Consider the following 16,229-nt stretch of genomic DNA (forward strand, 5'->3'; position numbering starts at 1 on the left):
ACAATGGAAAGTATCAGAAATCATCTCTTTTTTTTAGACTTTCCAGTTCCCAAGGTGCAGTTAGGGAGGTGATAAACCTGCACACATCAGCTGTGGATTGATTCTATGGCCAGGATGGGACCTACCCTCCTATTTCTTAAGATGGCATCTGCTTCAAATTAAAAATATACACATCCTTTTGTGAGATGACAGTATTGGGTAAAAATAAATCAGTTTATCCTACACATTAATTGAATAGAAAACACTTCAATGTTTTTCTACCTTAATTACCAAACTGCATTCCATTGTTTAATTTCAGGCCTTTTCTAACACAGAAGCTGCATTTAAGAGCCTTAGGGATGAAGTTACCTTTTTTGGAGGAGGCTCTCTGAGCCATGTTGGAGGCTGTGTTTGTGGTCCTGCTGGCTGTGAAACTGCCTCAGTCCTCTAGGACACACCCTCTCCATCCTGGAGTAATCTGCAGGATTGCAACATTGTTATGCAGCCAGTATTGCAGTGCCTTGTGCTTTTCGAATCCAGACAGGGTTGACTCAGCCCTTTATTCTTTTGAGGTAGATAAATTTGAGTGTCACACAGTTTATAGTTGTGGGCTGGCTGGCAAGAGGGCGGGCAGATACTGTGGGGATGAGCTGTATATAAATATGCAGCTGTATTAAGTAAGGGATGAGTGGGTTTCTAAGGGTCAGGTTATAAGGTATCTTCAAACTAACAGTTGATCTCTGAGAATAACAAAGTTCCTATTTCCTATGGGATTTTAAAATTGGGAGTGGGTGGGAGAAATTTGCTTTGGTCGTGATGACTATTGGCCCAATTACTACACAGAACAAAACATGACCAGTGACAGTTTGGCATATTCTGGACTTCTTTGCAATTTTAGCAGCATGTTCTAATGCTGAAATAAAACATTTTATAGTTTTGCCAAATAAGTGAAACATAAATGTCTCCATGCCTTTTGGCAGCATCCTATGCCATCTCTTTCCACCATACCCACCCCTACCCCCACGAATTTGGTCTTTGGTGCATGTTTATTTCTTTCAAGGAATTTTACTCCATACATAAACTGCTTTGAGTAGATTACTCTTTAATTTTATTAAATCACTTTTGTTTCCAGCTTTTACTTGGCAGAAATCTCCATGGCTTTGGGGCATTTACATCAAAAGGGGATCATCTACAGAGACCTGAAGCCGGAGAATATCATGCTTAATCACCAAGGTGGAGATATACCGTAAACAATTCTGTAGTAAATAATCATCTTAAAATCCTCCCACACAGGTCATGATCATTTTCAAACCCCCATATTCATGTATTTACTATTAGACATTTCTCCCTCAGAATTTATGGCATCATGATACTTGCTGAGATTTAAGTATTTAGGTACTTAGGGTTGATGAGATTAGAGGGAGTTGAGAATAACTGGCCACTCACTTGCCTTTTCTGGTTGAATCATTACTCTTTATAGCTTGTCATTCCTTTGAAATCCTTACATAAAATGTGGTGAGCCAAAAGCCAGTCCAAACACTGATTTTGGTTTTTTCCTTAAATTGGAAAGTGAATCTTAAGTTTACAAATTGAGTTTTCTTTAATGATGAAAATACATAAATATTAGAAGCAATGCTTTTTATGATAAATTTTATTAATGCTGTAAAAAAGGAAAGGATTAGAACTGAACCAAAATATTTGATGTAGCCTTAGAAATAAATATTTAGTAGGCATCAGTTTACTCTTGCTGTTTGTTTGTGACGACAAACATAAAAATCAGACAGACTAATATTCTATATAGCTATAGGTACAGTGAAGTGAGCCTTGATTACAACTGCATGCTGCCACAGACAGTTGAATTTATGCGAGAGTAATCTGGGCTGAGTAGACTTGGCAGTTCACTCACATCCCAAAGGAGCAACCAGCCAACTAGGTATGTGGGGAGCTGGTAGCTGCTGCTGATCCTTAGATGTCTACAAAAAGATGCACGAGGTAGTTAATGGTTTTAAATTCTTAGACAGAAAATGGTGTATGGACAACTGATGCCGGTATAAATGTTTCAAATTGTGCTTTTTCTTTTCCTTTTTATTTTTTTAGGAGAAATGCTATACTTAACCAAGCACATCATGGGAATCTATGTATCTCCCACCCTCTCAGTTCTGCCGACTTCCCCCAAACGTGGATTCTGATTCTGAATTCTAAGGCAGAGGATAGAATAGGGAAGTGACTAGTCAACTTCTTTGATCCATGACCTTGAGTATGTGAGGTGGTTCTGTGAAAATAAAGGTCATAGTTCTTCTTGTTTGTCAGAGTGAAGTACACATTTACATTGGAATCAATAGGCCATTGCCTTTTCTTTTCTCTGAAATAAACCTGGAATAATAGGGTCCCTGGAGTTGTTGAACCACTGGATGTCTAATGACACTTCAGTAAAGCTAAACTTGAACTGAAATGTTCTTTGTGTAAGGTGGTGAGTTTTTCACTTTCTGGATCAGAGATGATGGTCCCATGCCATGTAGCAATTTCATTTCTTTTTCCAACTGGTAGCAATTGACAGAATAAGCTAACTTGTTATAGTGAGTTTCTGAGACTATTTTAAGAACTATCAAGCCATAGTTCACTGTGATAAAAGCTATATATTTGAAGTACAGCATCACACCTTTGTTTAAAAGGTGCAGAATATCTTTATTAGGGTCTGTGTACTTAAACCAGACTTCATCAAGTTTTCCCAGGATTTGCTTTCTCAGGATGGTAGAGGATTCTAAGTATAGGTAAAGCTAGAGCCTTAGACAAGCTGTTTCACTTTTTTCCTCTATCTTTACTTTCCTTATACTAGATATATTATATCATTGGCAAAAGATGACTCTGCCCTAGCCTTAAAGAGTTAGCATCCCATTTTATGGATGGCACCTTACTAGTTGTTGATATCTTCAAAAAAAATTTTAAGGCAGAAAAAGTAAGGAAGGATAGATTGTTGTCTTTTATGATACGTAAAAACACTGCACATACTTAGATTTCTCATAATAACCATGCTATAATCTTTCATTGTAGGTCATGTGAAACTAACAGACTTTGGACTATGCAAAGAATCTATTCATGATGGAACAGTCACACATACATTTTGTGGAACAATAGAATACATGTGAGCTGCATGTTGAAAGAAATGTAACTGGTTTGGGGGTAATAGCTAACTTTTACCTGGTTTAAGTAATAGTGTACTAAATTTATTCTGTAGCATCATTTGGCTGCATATATTATTTTTAAAATTCTAATTCAGGTGATATGTGAATGGGTGAATTTTTTAGGTGTGTTATTTTTCTCATTGTAGGGCCCCTGAAATCTTGATGAGAAGTGGCCACAATCGTGCTGTGGATTGGTGGAGTTTGGGAGCATTAATGTATGACATGCTGACTGGAGCAGTAGGTGCACAGTTAAAAGCTGCATGTGTTATGGTCTGTGCTGAGTAGTTATTAAATCACTATAGCAAGAGACCTTTCCTGTGGTTTTTGAAAATGTTACCAATGGAGTTATTTTCAACAACTTAGCACTAATAATACTTTATTAGTGGTAGTATAGGCCCCCAGTACTTTTTAAAACATTTTCATTTAAATGATCTATGTCATGGCAGTCCTGTGAAATAGTTGCAAAATAGATACTGTCCTTATTTTATAAATGGAGAAAGTGAAGCATAAAATCACATGGCTCACCATTATCACACAAAGTTGATGGTAGGAACCTAGTTCCTTCCAGGACATTGCTATTTCTCGTCCTGCTGCATAAAAACTAGAGGTCTTTAGCAATCAGCCCATATCACAGCATACATTTCTGATCTCTATGTATAACTGACTAATTCAGGAAATGGATAATTCTGTTATTTAAAATTTGGTTATTTTATATGCTAATTTTTCTCACTCTCTTCTACTCTCAGCCCCCGTTCACTGGGGAGAATAGAAAGAAAACAATTGACAAAATCCTCAAATGTAAACTCAATTTGCCTCCCTACCTCACACAAGAAGCCAGAGATCTGCTTAAAAAGGTAGGGTTCTTAAATAGGCACTGACACCGTAAGCCTCAACTTAACAAGGATTTAAATGGATAGACGTGAACATACATTTTGAATAAAGAATCTTACACAGATATTGAACAAAAAAGCCTACAATTGTTTGCAGGCAAAGCATAAATTTGTTTGTTTGCAGATTTTTCTTTTTTTTTACTCCCAAACAGTATTTAGTAGTAATTAATGTCATATTTTCTCAAGGCAAAATGGATAAGAAAATTCTGTAAAGAAAAAATGATTGATTTGACTTAATATTCATCAATGTTTTTTTCTCCCTAAAGCTGCTGAAAAGAAATGCTGCTTCTCGTCTTGGAGCTGGTCCTGGGGACGCTGGAGAAGTTCAAGTAGGGATTGGCATGTTTGGTGGTTTGAGGGGAAGATAATGCTAATTTTATGTATTTGTGAAGGTTGTATGTAGTTGCTTTTAAGTATGGCTTATTTTGTGATTGGTAACTTCAGATAGGCAGTTAATTTGTCAGTCCAGTGAAGTCTTTTCTTCCTGCTGTTTCTTTCTAGGCTCATCCATTCTTCAGACATATTAATTGGGAAGAACTGCTGGCTCGGAAGGTGGAGCCCCCCTTTAAACCTCTGTTGGTATGCACACACGAAAGCCTAAACTTGAGGGACCTGGTACTTTTTTAGAATAAGAAAATCTCAGAGCAGTCAGAAATACTGTATTTATTAACAGTTCAAAAAACTTTGGTCTATCCTCTCTTCTCTTCAGAATCTTTATTCTGTACAGCCTTTTCAAGAACTACTGCCAGCAGCAATGACTGTATTAACTATTTTTAAGTTGGTTGCCCAAGACAATTAAATATTTCAAGTAGTTGGAACTTGTGTTTGCTTTGCTTTGTTTTGTCTAGTTCAACCCTATTTTTTTGTGTGTGAGGAAGATTGGCCCGGAGCTAACATCATGCCAATCTTCTTTTTGCTTGAGGAAGATTGTTGCTGAGCTAACATCTGTGCCAGTCTTCCTTTATTTTTTGTACGTGGGATGCCGCCATAGCATGGCTTGATGAGTGGTGTGTAGGTCCATGCCCTGGATCTGAACCTGCAAATCCTAGGTTGCCAAAGTAGAGTGCCCGAATTTAACCACTACATCACTGGGCCAGCCCCAATTCAACCCTATTTTAAATTTGATTTTCTGGAAATTTTCTTCTTCAAAATACAGAATGTACATGTATTAGTTTGCTAGGGTTTCTGTAACAAAGTACCACAAACTAGGTGGCTTAGCACAAATTTATTATGTCATGGTTCTGGAGGCTAGAAGTCTGAGATCAAGATGTTGCCAGGGTTGGTTGCTTCTGAAGGCTGTGAGAAACACTTTGTTCCATGCCCCTCTCTTAGCTTCTGGTGGTTTGCTGGCAATCTTTGGTATTCCTTGGCTCTGTAGGCACCTCACCCAATCTCTGCCTTCATGTTCACACGACATTCTCCTTGTGTGCAGGTCTGTGTCTGAATTTTCCCTTTTTATAAGGACACCAGTCATATTGGATTAGGATCCCTCCCTACTCCAGTTTGATGTTGTATATTTTGATCAGGAGACATAATGTGTATTTGTATGTCTTTTAGTGATGTTAGTGGTCATTGATTATTGCTGTATATTTTGATCAGGAGACAATGTATATTTGTATATCTTTTAGGGATGTTAGTGGTCATTGATCATTGCCTACATCAGTGGTTCTCAGGCAGGGTTGATTTGGCAATATCTGGAGACAAGTTGTCACAACTTAGGGAGGGGCGCTACTGATACTTAGGGGTGAGTAGAAGCCGGGGAAGCTGCTAAACATCCTCTAATGCATAAGCCAGCCCCTTAGAACAAGAATTATCAGCCCCAAAACGTCAATAGTGCAGACGTTGAGAAACTCTGTCCTTGGTCCAGGATTTCATTAGGAGTTTGCAAAATTGTCTTATTCTAATACTTTTATTCATTCTTTATTTATTAGCTGGAATTCTCCCATAAAGAGAAACTCTTAGGTTAGTTGTTTGGTTACCTGAGGTACAGTTCATTCAGGAAAGGCAGGGTAAATGTTTGTTTCTGTCCCAGTTTTCAAAATAATGAATTAGTTCCCTAGCATCTTCCAAAAATTGACCAATGAATTGTGTGCTTTTTCTCTTCAGTATAATTGAGCTCGTCTTTGAGCATACTTGTGTTTCAGTCTATTGTCGTTATTTTTATTGATGTTCACTTTTCCCATCTTTGGATACTGGCTGGTGCTTCATGTTGGTTCCTGAGTTCTTTGGACATGACCACATAGTCTGATGTTTCAGAGAGAAGGAATTAAAGAAATAGATCTGGTGGTTAGATTTAGATGATAATATTCTTTCTCATGCAGAGTAGAATAATAGAATATTATTTTTGCTCCTTGAGAAATCTAAAGAAATGAAATAAGCTATGGGAAGAAATTTTAACTAGCGCATCTTACAAAAGTGTTTTGTATTTAAACTCTGCTTCAGTAGTTTTTCAGATTTATTACAAACCTGCAGTGGCCAGGTAAACAAATTATCTCTAAGAAGGGACTTAGCCAGTGGACTAGGCACACTGAAGCTTTGTGAGAGGGAAAGATTGATATTCAGATTTTTAATAGGAATAACTGTGTACTAAAATCTATTTTAATAGATGTTTAAAATTTGACGTTAGTTACTTTCCAAATGTATTTATTCTTTAGTCTGTGCCTAAGACAATTCTGATGTTTTATTGTAGTCAAACCGTGTGAAAAAACTCTTTATCTAGTTCCTTCTCCAATGTATGTAATGCATTTGATTGATAAATATAATATAGACTATTCATTGTTTGCTAATCATTTTGTTTTTTTATAAAGCAATCTGAAGAGGATGTGAGTCAGTTTGATTCAAAGTTTACACGTCAGACACCTGTTGACAGCCCAGATGACTCAACTCTCAGTGAAAGTGCCAACCAGGTCTTTCTGGTAAGTGAAAGAATTTCCATGTAGCCATGGGAAATGCATGTATGAGGATGGGCCCTTTTCATTGGAAAGCCATTTTCAATGAGAAAATTCAATTTGCTTGCTTTGCAGTTCATGTTAGATAATCTGGGGTGCTATTTTTTTTTTTGAGTTATCCCCTTATAACTTTATCAGTAAGTTAGCAAATTGATTCTCATAATCTAACATTCCATTTTAGCAATTAGAGTATGAGTGTGTGATTCATTTTTTGGATGGGCCACTGACTTAAAATGATGTTTGGCTTAGCATCTCAACATAAAGCTACATAGCCATAGCAGTAGGAGGAGAGCTATTTTAACTATTTTATTCCTGAAACAGCTACAGAGTTTTGGCACTCTTAACATAAGTCTGTAGGCAATTTTTAACCTGTTAATTATGAATATTTGACATCAAAATATATTGGTTCATATGCAATGGTAAATAAATTAATCCTCATTGTGGAAGTATCTGTATTGATTTATGCCTTGTCTCCTCAGGTAGAAGAGCAAAGCTTTTAGATTTTGATCAACAAAATGATAAATTTCTATCTGATGACCATCATTGCATATTATTTTGCCTAAGTATCTTATATGCTTATGTTTATTTTATTACTGTACTTATATGTCACATGAACGTCTGTCTTATTTTGTATCCTTTGTCATTTGTCATTATCCTTTGTCACTTCTTTTTTGGCTGCTTCTAGGGAGAATGGACTACGGGGAAAATTATTACTTGGAAGTTTGGGCTTTTTTCCCCCTATTTGTTTCTGAGTTCACTGAGTTTGTCATTAACTTAATTCTCAAGCATTTTTTTTATACTGCTCACAGTATAACACACAGTAGTATTGTATCTTTTGGAGAGGGTAAGTTCTAAAGTTAGCATAGAATGCAAAAATTGTGTGGTCAAAATTAGGCAGGCTGGCCCTATGGCCAAGTGGTTAACTTCAAGCGCTCAGCTGTGGTGGCCCTTTCGCTGGTTCGGATCCTGGGCGTGGACATGGCACCGCTCATCAAGCCATGCTGAGGTGGTGTCCCACATGCTACAGCTAGAAGACCCACAACTAAGAATATGCAACTATGTATCAGGGGGCTTTGGGGAGAAAAAGGAAAAAAATAAAAGCTTAAAAAAAAAAATGCTGGCAGAATTAAAAAACAAACTCGCCATACTACAGTATGGTTTTGAGTAAACACTATTGAATAGTAATAATTCTATTAATGTTTGGCTATATCATTATGTAATAATAGAGCATATGTACAAATTATAATTTTACAGTATTTTTAATTACATAAGAGATGAAAGATGAATGCATGTTAAGTTTATGTCTACATGATGCAAAGTCAGTGTATTCCCCTTAGTAAAATCTCTCATGTTCAGTTAGGGAAGTAGGCATGATTCATTTTAATTCTGGCTTTGTGTTCTTTTTTTCTCTTAGAATGTGGAATTTTGTTTTCTACTGATGTGGAATTTGTATCTTTGATTTAACATAGAGACCTTTTCCTCGGGCATTGTAGAGTTTCAACTAGTTTGACAATTTTCCCCCCATAAAAAGCAGTCTACCTATAAAGAAATCCAAACTTGTGGTGGCAACAGTTATATAGCTAAGCTTTCATTGCCATTTAAAGTATTGTTGAACTTTTCATAATAAATTGGCTAACTAATGAAACAACAGCAATTCATTTCTTAGGTTGTATCCAGAATTCTGTATATAAAATGGATGTCTTTAAAAATTAATAAAATAGATCCCACTTACCTGGAGATTGTGGTTGTAGCAACTTCAGTTCAATAAATAAATTCCTATCACAGAATTAAGGAAATTCAAAGATGATTAAGGCACAGCCTGGTCTTCTTGGTATGTACAGCTTTAGCCCATGAGAACTTGTGGGGAAATGACCTCTGATGTCCACGTGTAGCTGTCACAAAGTGTATTCTCTACAGAATTGCGCCTCACTCTTTAGGACTTCACCCAGAGCCTTATTGAGTTTTTTTCTGTAACTCATACTGCCTACTCATAGTGACTAGAATAATAAATAGAAAGGAAGATGGGTGGAGGACTGATTTTTAAAGGGATGAACATTGACAGCAAGAGAAATGACAGCTGATGAAATAGCAAGATCCAAGAAAGAACTAAAGCTAACAAAACTGCATTATTGCCTATTACAAGTGAGGGTTTTCACAGTGCTGACCCTTATTCATCAAGAAAATATAAATCTGTCCAATCATTGGTGTAAAATCAGAAAGATCACACGTACCAAGTCAGAGAATTCTATTTTTACTTTGGCATAATAATCAGAAACTGTTTGTGGGGGTGATAGTGTTAGTTGCTAATATGCATGTGGCTAGAAACAGTCGAATTTTCTTTATATTTATCTTGGTATTTAACATTTTAATGTGGAGCCTACATTTTCTGTTTTGTTCTACTCCTTTCAATAGAGTGGAATTTTGTTTGCTGGCATATGGGCCTCAAGAGAATTCTGCTTTCTTGAGGTCTGTGCCTCAAGAAATGGCTGGAAGAAGTTAACATATGAAATGAGATTGAGGAGATGGGAGAGTATACAGATCAGTGATTTTAGGTGTGCATTGTTGTGTTGGTGTGTCAGAAACTGAACAACCACATTTTCTTGATGTGTGACAAAATGCCATTCTGTAGTCCACTGTTAACTGTCTTTCAGGGTTTTACATATGTGGCTCCATCTGTACTTGAAAGTGTAAAAGAAAAGTTTTCCTTTGAACCAAAAATCCGATCACCTCGAAGATTTATTGGCAGCCCACGAACACCTGTCAGGTATTCAGATTTTGTTATTCTGCCTTTTTTTTTTTTTAAAACCTAGAAGAGCATTGCTTAACAAATTTATGCCAAGTTACATAAATGAAAGATCTGTCATATTCTCTTTGATTGAGACAAGCACAGCATCTACACCTTCTTATCTTTCAAGTGACTAGTCTGTGCGTAATCTATGATAATGTGCTATATAGTTTACCTTCCCTTCTGAAGGTAAGCTACTGCACTGGCAAGTGTCCTCTTTACCCATTCTTTCAACAATTATCATGTACCAGGGGCTCTGCTGCATGCTGAGGACACATGATTAGCAGAGGAATTGTCCTTGTCCTGATGAAGCTTACAGTTTAGTGAGAGCGAGTCACAATAAACAAAGAAGGAAATAGAAAAAATGTAATTACAAGTAGTGCCAAGTGCTACATAAAAAAAAAAAGTGTGATGGTAGAGAGCAAAGTATAACGAGGGGGCTCCTGTTGATGGTGGTCAGAGAAAGGCCTCAGTGGTGAAGTAACATCTAAGAATGAAGAGAAAGAGCCAGCTATACAAAAAACAGAAGTCCAAGGGTGTTACAGGTAGAACAGCAGCTGCAAAAGCCCTAAGGAAGGTTTCTTGGAAATGAAAGGGAGATCAACGTTCCTGAAGTGTGGTGAGTGAGGAAGAAAATGGCAAAAGTTTGGAGGAGTACTTTGCAGTGGGAAACTGTTTTAAGTGTGGGAGTGAAATGATTGAAAAAAAAAAGTATCATTGAGGGTTTTATGGGGGCAAGTATAGAGGTTAAGAGACCAGTTAGGAAGCTCCCGCAATCAGTCTAGGGGAGAGATGGCTCAGCTTTTGCCTTTGTGCTAATCCACACAAAAATAAAATTAAATGAAAATAAATGTCATATTACCACACTCCCTTTAAAGGTAAGGAAAATATTTCTTGTTGAGATAATCCTTGAGACAAATGAATGATAGCTCTTCCTTGTCTTAAAGCCCAGTCAAATTTTCTCCTGGGGATTTCTGGGGAAGAGGTGCTTCAGCCAGCACGGCAAATCCTCAGACGCCTGTGGAATTCCCAATGGAAACAAGTGGAATAGAGCAGATGGATGTGACAATGAGTGGAGAAGCTTCAGCACCACTTCCAATACGACAGCCGAACTCCGGGCCGTACAAAAAACAGGCTTTTCCCATGATCTCCAAACGACCAGAGCACCTGCGTATGAATCTATGACAGAGCAATGCTTTTAATGAATTTAAGGCAAAAAAGGAGGGGAGGGGATGTGTGAGCATCCTGCAAGGTGAAACAAGAAGACTCAAAATGACAGTCTCAAAGAGTCAGTGTCATTACATAGAACACTTTGGACCGAGGAAAAATAAACATGGATTTTTAAAAATCAATCAATGGTGCAAAAAAAAAACTTAAGCAAAATAGTATTGCGAACTCTTAGGCACATCAATTAATTGATTCCTAGCGACATCTTCTCAACCTTATCAAGGATTTTCATGTTGATGGCTCGAAACTGACAGTATTAAGGGTAGGATGTTGCTTCTGAATCACTGTTGAGTTCTGATTGCGTCAAAGAAGGGTTATCCTTTCATTAGGCAAAGTATGAAACTGCCTGTAATACTTGCAACTAAGGACAGATAAGCATGCAAGCTTGGTCAAACTTTTTCCAGCAACGTGGAATCAAAGACAAAAGAAACTTAACAATTGATGTTTTACGTGCAAACAACCTGAATCTTTTTTTTATATAAATATATATTTTTCAAATAGATTTTTGATTCAGCTCATTATGGAAAACATCCCAAACTTTAAAATGCGAAATTATTGGTTGGTGTGAAGAAAGCCAGACAGCTTCTGTTTCTTCTCTTGGTGAAATAATAAAAATGCAAATGAATCATTGTTAACCACAGCTGTGGCTCGTTGAGGGATTGGGGTGGACCTGGGAGTTTATTTTCAGTAACCCAGCTGCAATACCTGTCTGTAATACTAGAAAAAAAAATGAATCTGTTTAATCATTTCTACTTGCAGTTACTGCTATGTGCTAAGCTTAACTGGAAGCCTTGGAATGGGCATAAGTTGTATGTCCTACATTTCATCTTTGTCCTGGGCCTGCATTGCACTGGAAAAATATCACCACCTGTTTTTATACCAGTATTTGGTTCAAGATGCCAAATGTGTTCAGCCCATGGTTGAAGAAGGACGGAAGAGAGTCAGGATAAAATGCATACTGAGGGCGGCAAAGTGAGGGAGATAGGGAGATCCAGGGGAAGAGGGTGTTGCCACAGTTCACTCTCTCTCTAATCTCTTTACAGCAAATTGGTAAGGTTTTAAGTTTTGCTTCTTTTTACTGTTTTTGCTGTCTACCTTCCTTACATTTTTTTCCTTAACAGTTTTAAAAGGAAAAAAGGTATTTTTTTCCTCCTATACTGGGGCTATATTTTTTGATTGTAAAAATATTTGATGGCCTTTTGATGAATGTCTTCCACAGTGAATACGAAAACTTAGTGGCTTAATTTAGGAAACATGTTAACAAGACACTATGTTTTTGAAATTGTAACAAAATCTACATAAGTGATTTACAGGTACAAAGAATAAAAATAAAGGTAACTTTACCTTTCTTAAATACTTCCTGCCTTAAAGAGAGCATTTCCATGACTTTAGCTGGTGAAAGGGTTTAATATCTGCAGAGCTTTATAAAAATATATTTCAGTGCATACTGGTATAATAGATGATCATGCAGTTGCAGTTGAGTCTTATCACTTATTTTTGTTTGTCTTTTATAATGTCTTCAGTCTGAGTGTGCAAAGGCAGTTTGTAATATTTTGCAACCCTACAATTTTTTTAAATAGATGCTGCTTGCTATGTTCTCCAAACCTTTTGAGCCATAGGATCCAAGCCATAAAATTCTTTATGCATGTTGAATTCAGTCAGAAAAGAGCAAAGCTTTGCTTATTTAAATAGCAAGTCAAGTAAGATGAGATGAAATCCTATGACATTAAGCAAAATAGAACCATGAAAAATGATTGGAAATATAGCTTTTCAATTGTGGCAATAAATGAAAGATTTAGTAACAGTTCATCTTTGGACAGAAGGCCTTTTTTTAAAAAAAAATCACTCCCTCTAGACTCCCCTCCTCCCTTATTGCAGCAGCCTACTGAGAAACTTTATAACTATAGCTAGTAAATTAGAAGCTACAATAATAAGGGCAGAAATTGTACTTAAAGTGCAGATCTTTCTTCTCCGACAGTTTATGATGTCTCAGAAAACAGAACCCAAAAAGCTATGGTGATATGTACAGGCTTTATTTCACACTGTCAGTGGCTTGTGCTACTACTCTGATACTTGTTTTCAAATGTGTTTACTAACTGTAGTGTTGACTGCCTGACCAAATTCCAGTGGAATTTTACACCAAAATATCCCTCCTCAGTCCTATTTGCTAGTAACATTTGCACTGTGATTGGCTGGCTATTAACCACCCCATAGTTAAACCATTTTCATAATTAGTACTGCCAGCAATAGTGGCAAACACTGCAACTTTTCTGCATAAAAAGCATTAATTGCACACCTACCATCCACACAAATATAGTTTTTCAAACTTAACATTAAGTGAAATTAATTTCCTATGCTGTGGCAAGTTATTGAGAAATTACATTTCATAAATGGATATCCCTACTATGACTGTGAAAACATGTCAGGTGCCACTTTAGTGTCACAGACAGAAAGCACACACCTATGCAATATGGCTTACCCTATATTTATTTGTAAAAATCCAAGTATTGTTTAAAAATATATGATGTCAATATTACTAGTCTTGAGTTTTTAAGAGGGTTCTTTATGATTATTCCAGGTAAGTGTATAAAAGAGATTAAGTGCTTTTCTTTCATCATTTGATTATTTTCTTTAAAATCAGCTATTACAGGATATTTTTTTATTTTATACATGCTGTTTTTTAATTAAAATATAATCACTGATAACTGAAGTTTACTAATTTTGATTTTATAAGGTTTGTAGCATTACAGAATAAACTGGATTTATAAATGAGCTGTGATTAACAATGTAAAGTATTAATTATTGAACTTGAACCAGATTTTTAGGAAAATTATATTATTTCTTTTTCCCCTTTATGGTCTTAACTAATTTGAATCCTTGAAGAAGGATTTTTCCATACAATTTTTTGAGAAGGAAGATAATTGGGGGGAAAGAATGCATGTATGATACTCCATAAATTCAACATTCTTTAAGTAATAAATGATTATAAACAAGATGCATCTTCCATAGTATTAATATACTGAGCCTTGGATTTTATATTTAATATAGGACCTAAAAATTCTGGTTACTCAGTTAAGTTGTATGGTTCCTAGCTTATAAGGGCTAGATCTAAGATTATTCCTGTGAGAAATGTTGAATTTATGAAGAGTGGGTTTTGAGGCTTTGAAAATGCCTCACATAAAAACATCAATGTCCAAACATCTACCTTTTTTCATAGGAGTAGACACTACCAAGCTGGACAAAAGTATTGGTCACACCATGACCTGTGGTCTGTTGATGATTGATACAAAACTTTTCTTGTGTGATTCTTAATTTACCACTACAGCACAAGTATTACCTCAGTGGATTATCTGAAGTAACATCTGAAAGATGGGTTCATCTGTGTTTGCTCTTAAAACTATTATTTTTTTCCTATCTCAAGTTGGCTTTGCATTTATCAGAGTAAATAAATTCTTCAGCTGCCTTATTAGGAGTGCTATGAGGGTAACACCTTTTCTGCTTTTCATCTTGTATTTAGTTTACTGTACTAAGTATTTGATTTCAGATTCAATGAATGTAAATAGAAATTAAATACAAATTTGAATGAACATAAAATAGAGGTGATTTTTTTTATTCTCCTAAGATAGGAAGAAAAAACTATCAGGTGCACAAACGGTTTCAATAATTTTTTTCATTAATATGCCAGATGTGTTCAGGTTCTCATATTTAATAAACTACTTACATATGTGAGGAATGACAGTTGTAAAACTGTTTTTGCTGAGAAATGGAAGCTACTTAAATTTATAACAGTTTTAGTACTGACTTTATATATTAGATGTTACCCATCTGTGATTTCTAAGTTCTGTCAAATAGAATTGAATTGGTTGCTTAAAAAAAATTCGGGCTGGCCCCGTGGCGCAGCGGTTAAGTGCGCACGTTCCGTTTCTCGGCGGCCTGGGGTTTGCTGGTCCAGATCCCAGGTGCAGACATGGCACTGCTTGGCAAAAGCCATGCTGTGGTAGGCACCCCATGTATAAAGTAGAGGAAGATGGGCATCGATGTGAGCTCAGGGCCTGTCTTCCTCAGCAAAAAGAGAAGGATTGGCAGTAGTTAGCTCAGGGCTAATCTTCCTCAAAAAAAAAAGAAAAAGAGAAAAAAAGTTCACATGAAAAGTTATGTGAAAGCTAGCTTCATGTAAAAACATGGGGAAGACTTTCTTGTGCTAAAAATCAACAGTTCGTTCAGCCACACAGCCACACTTGTCAACTACATTTGATTATTTGGTGTGTATGCACAAAATAACGTAGTGCACAAATATGTTTTTAACTAATGTCGCAATATATCTAGTGTAGTTGGGTGTTTTATATAAGCCACTTTTTATGAGGTCATTCTATCCTGTTTGCCAATGTGATTTCTCTATAGAAGTTCTCAAACTGACTTTTTTGTAAAATAGTACCGACTCAGTACAGATAAAACAATCTTTTCAGAGGGTGTGATCTGAATTCACAGAATAAATGGGTTTTTGAATCCCTGTTCCCCTGTTTTTGAGGTGAAGGAATAGAAGTAGAAAAATCCTTCCAGTTCATCAGTGCTATTAATGGATGGCATAGCTCTCCTATTACATTTTCCCCCTTTTAAATTCATATGTGAAGTGTTTTCTTGTTCATTAAAAAAAACCAAAAAACCCCACTGTCCACTATGGACCTCCTTTGTTATTAAATCATATTAAGAAACAAAGTGGGGGCAGGCCGGGTGGCCAAGTGGTTCGCGCACTCTGCTTCTGCGGCCCAGGGTTTTGCTGGTTCAGATCCTGGGCGTGGACATGGCACCACTCATCAGGCCGTGCTGAGGGGGCATCCCACATAGCACAACCAGAAGGACCTACAACTAGAATATACAACTATATACTCAGGGACTTTGGGGAGAAAAAGCAGAAGAATAAAAAAAAGATTGGCAGATTGGCAACAGTTGTTAGCTCAGGTGCTAATGTGACCAAAAGAAAGCTATCCATATAGCCATAGGGTAAGCAGCTATTGTAATAAGGCTGAAGTAATCACTTAGTAAGATGCCATTCTTGTGTTTTTAATAAGTCAGCACCTCTGTCTTTTATACCCAAATTCAAACCCAAGTTACCTTTCTCACCCATTCCCTGCTGTATACCTGAGTAATAACTATTAGCTTCACAGCGGTCAGGAAGGTGATTTAAGGCCAAGTAAGCTTGTTTCAATATTTGCAGTGG

General features: G+C 36.6%; 1 protein-coding gene across 10 annotated transcripts in view; it reads left to right on the forward strand.

Moving 5' to 3' along the window:
- Positions 1–14,605, forward strand: part of RPS6KB1 (ribosomal protein S6 kinase B1) — a 45,031-nt gene extending 30,426 nt beyond the window's left edge. For 3 of the 10 annotated variants that reach the window (XM_001503753.5, XM_070227526.1, XM_023652926.2), the window contains exons 7-15: positions 1,112–1,212; positions 3,031–3,121; positions 3,308–3,398; positions 3,908–4,015; positions 4,318–4,380; positions 4,553–4,630; positions 6,859–6,966; positions 9,651–9,763; positions 10,732–14,605. In XM_001503753.5, coding sequence (XP_001503803.1) covers positions 1,112–1,212; positions 3,031–3,121; positions 3,308–3,398; positions 3,908–4,015; positions 4,318–4,380; positions 4,553–4,630; positions 6,859–6,966; positions 9,651–9,763; positions 10,732–10,969 — 991 coding nt within the window. In that variant the 3' untranslated portion in view covers positions 10,970–14,605. Of the gene's footprint in view, positions 1–298; positions 552–1,111; positions 1,213–2,076; positions 3,122–3,307; positions 3,403–3,907; positions 4,016–4,317; positions 4,381–4,552; positions 4,631–6,858; positions 6,967–7,478; positions 9,552–9,650; positions 9,764–10,731 lie in introns of those variants that run through there. The other 7 variants (XR_011423290.1, XR_011423291.1, XR_001381173.3 and 4 more) reach the window with 7 other exon arrangements.
- Positions 14,606–16,229: the final 1,624 nt, after the last annotated feature.

Source organism: Equus caballus, chromosome 11 (assembly GCF_041296265.1).
Source record: "Equus caballus isolate H_3958 breed thoroughbred chromosome 11, TB-T2T, whole genome shotgun sequence".
In the NCBI taxonomy this organism is placed as follows: Eukaryota; Metazoa; Chordata; class Mammalia; order Perissodactyla; family Equidae; genus Equus; species Equus caballus.